Raw genomic sequence first — 3024 nt, forward strand, 5'->3', positions numbered from 1 at the left:
ATTAAGTAAGTTCTGGACAGAATAAACTAACTAATATAATTTCCTCATCTATTAAATTTAAATGTTTAATTCAGGGATTCATTTTAATATTAACTTGTCGATATGACCTCTAATCTTTTGCCTCTTTACAGTAATTGGCAATAAGAAATAAAATGGTACATGTACTTAAACCCAGCTACTGTATGTTAGTCTCTGTCTTTGAAAAGATAAATTGCTCTGCCAATAATTAAAAAAAAAGTATTTTTCAATAACATATTTCAGTATAATTTTTTTCAGTACTTTGTATAATATTATAATTTTTAATGTAAATTAAAAATTAATGTAAATTGTAAATTAAAAAATTAAATTAAGTTAAAATAATGCCAAAGGATTTTTACAGGCTACACTGTAGTAGTCCTCACAAAGGCTTTTATGACACAACACTTGCTCTTCCATGTACAAAACAAAAATATAAACAACCTAAATCCTTTCCAGAAATGCATAATATAAAAAATAGCTGTTGAGCAAGCCAATAAAAATATGTACATTGTATTCCTATGATTACAGGTCTGTGAAAAAATATGTTTTTGAATAATAAACACTTCTGCAGTTGCACACATTTCTTTACATCTATTTTTTAAGTTTATTTTCATTTACTAAAATATATAACACAATAAGTAAACAAGCATCTATAAGTAAATTTAACAATAATGCTTTTATTACATGTACAGAACTCATACTCAGTGTGTGTGCCGATATTGAAGAGCTGTTATTAAATAAACAAAAACCTACAGAAAGCTAATATTGTATATTGTAGACACATCATGGCAGACACTAACAAACTTTTTGTGGTGTTTCCCTGTTCTGGTCTGAGATATATGAGATAAACTCCAACACTCCCCACAACCCTAAATGCTAGAAAATCAGGAGACATATGGATCATGGCCGCCTTAATTTAACACCTATTTTTGTCCTTTGCAATTTAGTCAGTAAGATTTTTTTCACCTCTTCTGTTCTCAAACAATAAATAAATGGGTTAATCATTGGTGGCAGCAGGCTATACAGCACAATTATGACCACCTGCACATCAGCACTAAACTTTATGTTAATATTAAACACTACGTTAAGATAAAAAGATGCATAATATAAACATCTGGGTAGGAAAAACAGAGCAATAATGATGAGCTGAGGACTACAGGTGGAGAAAGTCTTCAGTCTTCCTTGAGCACTCGATATACGCAGAACAGCAACAATGATAGCACAGTAAGAGAAAACAATAATGGCAAGTGAACCCAGCAGCACTATCATTACATTAATGAAAGTAGGTTGAACATAGTCTTCTCTGGTAGTGCATGCCAGTGCTATTATGGCAATATGATCACAGTAACAATGTACAATAGTGTTTCCTGCACAGTATGGGAGTGGGTAAGCTCTTATTACCATCATCAAAGGGCCGATTAAACCCACAATCCAACAGCCAAAGATTAAAATGAAAACATTTCTGTCTGTCATAATGCTGTGATATCGTAGTGGGAAACATATGGCTGCATAGCGATCTATAGCCATAACTGACAACAGACGTGCAGTGACTGCACCAAAATAATGCACAAAAAACATTTGAAGAAAGCAGCCCAAAAATGAAACAGATCCATCTTCAAACCAATACCTGCTGATTATCTTTGGTAATGCAGTGGTGCTGAAGAGTACATCACACACTGCAAGATTGACAATGCAGTAATATACAGGCTTTTGAAGGCTCTTAGATAATACAAATAATGTTATAAATACAGCATTTCCCATCAGTGTACACACATAAACAAAAAACAGGGCTGCTGAGACAATGCCGTAATATCGAGGCTGAAGTCCTGGAAAGCCAGAAATGACAAAATCCTTTATAAAAGTGATGTTTCCCATTGACACGATGAATTGTCCTTTAAGTCCCAGTTTTAGCGTTCCGTATGTACACAATATTCACAGTATTAGCACATTAGATTATTTAACATTTCGAAAAAAAAAAAAAATTGTTGATATTGAAATCCACCAGTTTTGTTAAGCCAGACTAGCTGCTAGAGGAATGTAGAGGAGGGTTTATAACCATAAGTGGTTATAGTTAGTTATCACCAGACAACATAATTTATATCAGAGAACATTCAAAATTGCATGACGTAAAACAACACGAAAACTCCCAGGATAATCACAGCATAAGTTATCTCTCATAATCTTTCCCTATAATTTGAGTGACGGTTATTTACCTATGGTAATCCTAACACAGACCAACAATAAAGTAAAAAAATAATAATATTGAGATCATTAAGAAGTTTGTGATAGTTAAATACAGGTTTATAATAAATATATGACATGTATTTATTGCAACAAAGATGGCGGCGCGCTTAGTCGCAGCGGCTCCTAGCTCTCCCGTTTGGTGTTTTGTTTATGTGGTCATATATGTTTTTTCAATCCTGCTAGTCAAAACAAGTTATGCTTATATTTCCTACGAACGTCAGAACTTAATCAAGTATGCATTTTTGTGCAAACAAACAATTACAAGTGATTTCCAGAGGACTCACAACATATCTGCGGACATAGCAAGAGAACCGGGATCTCCGTGGATCGTTGTCGGGTCCAACATACGACGCAGGCGGCGGAGAGAGAGAAAGCAAAAGCGGGGATGCCGGGCAGGCCTACTCGCCCGGCTACGTAAACAACCATTTAAACCACCGCTTCCCAGTATCTTTCTCACCAATGCACGATCAATAACTGAGTTGGAGTTACAGCTGGCAACAAATCCCCTTGTTCGGGACTGTTGTGTTATGATAATAACGGAAACCTGGCTGCACACGCAAATTCCCGACGCAGCGGTCCAACTACCAGAACGCACAATCCACCGGCTGGACAGAAACAAGGACTCGGGTAAGAGCAGGGGAGGAGGACTTTGTATCTATGTACACAATAACTGGTGTAACAATAGCAATATTATAGATACATACTGTTCACCGGATTTAGAGGCGATGTCTGTTATGAGTAGACCGTTCTACTTACCGAGAG

General features: G+C 35.6%; 1 protein-coding gene across 1 annotated transcript; it reads right to left on the reverse strand.

Moving 5' to 3' along the window:
* Window positions 1-918: 918 nt before the first annotated feature.
* Window positions 919-1899, reverse strand: LOC135770407 (olfactory receptor 6N1-like). Its single transcript, XM_065280103.1, has one exon. The coding sequence runs from the start codon at window positions 1891-1893 to the stop codon at window positions 919-921; it is 975 nt and encodes a 324-aa protein (XP_065136175.1). The 5' UTR covers window positions 1894-1899.
* Between the last annotated feature and the right edge of the window lie 1125 nt (window positions 1900-3024).

This window comes from Paramisgurnus dabryanus, chromosome 8, assembly GCF_030506205.2.
Source record: "Paramisgurnus dabryanus chromosome 8, PD_genome_1.1, whole genome shotgun sequence".
NCBI lineage: Eukaryota > Metazoa > Chordata > Actinopteri > Cypriniformes > Cobitidae > Paramisgurnus > Paramisgurnus dabryanus.

Coding starts and splice junctions, on each gene's coding strand:
- LOC135770407 (XM_065280103.1), bottom strand. CDS start 1,893: ATGGGAAACATCACTTTTATAAAGGATTTTGTCATTTCTGGCTTTCCA.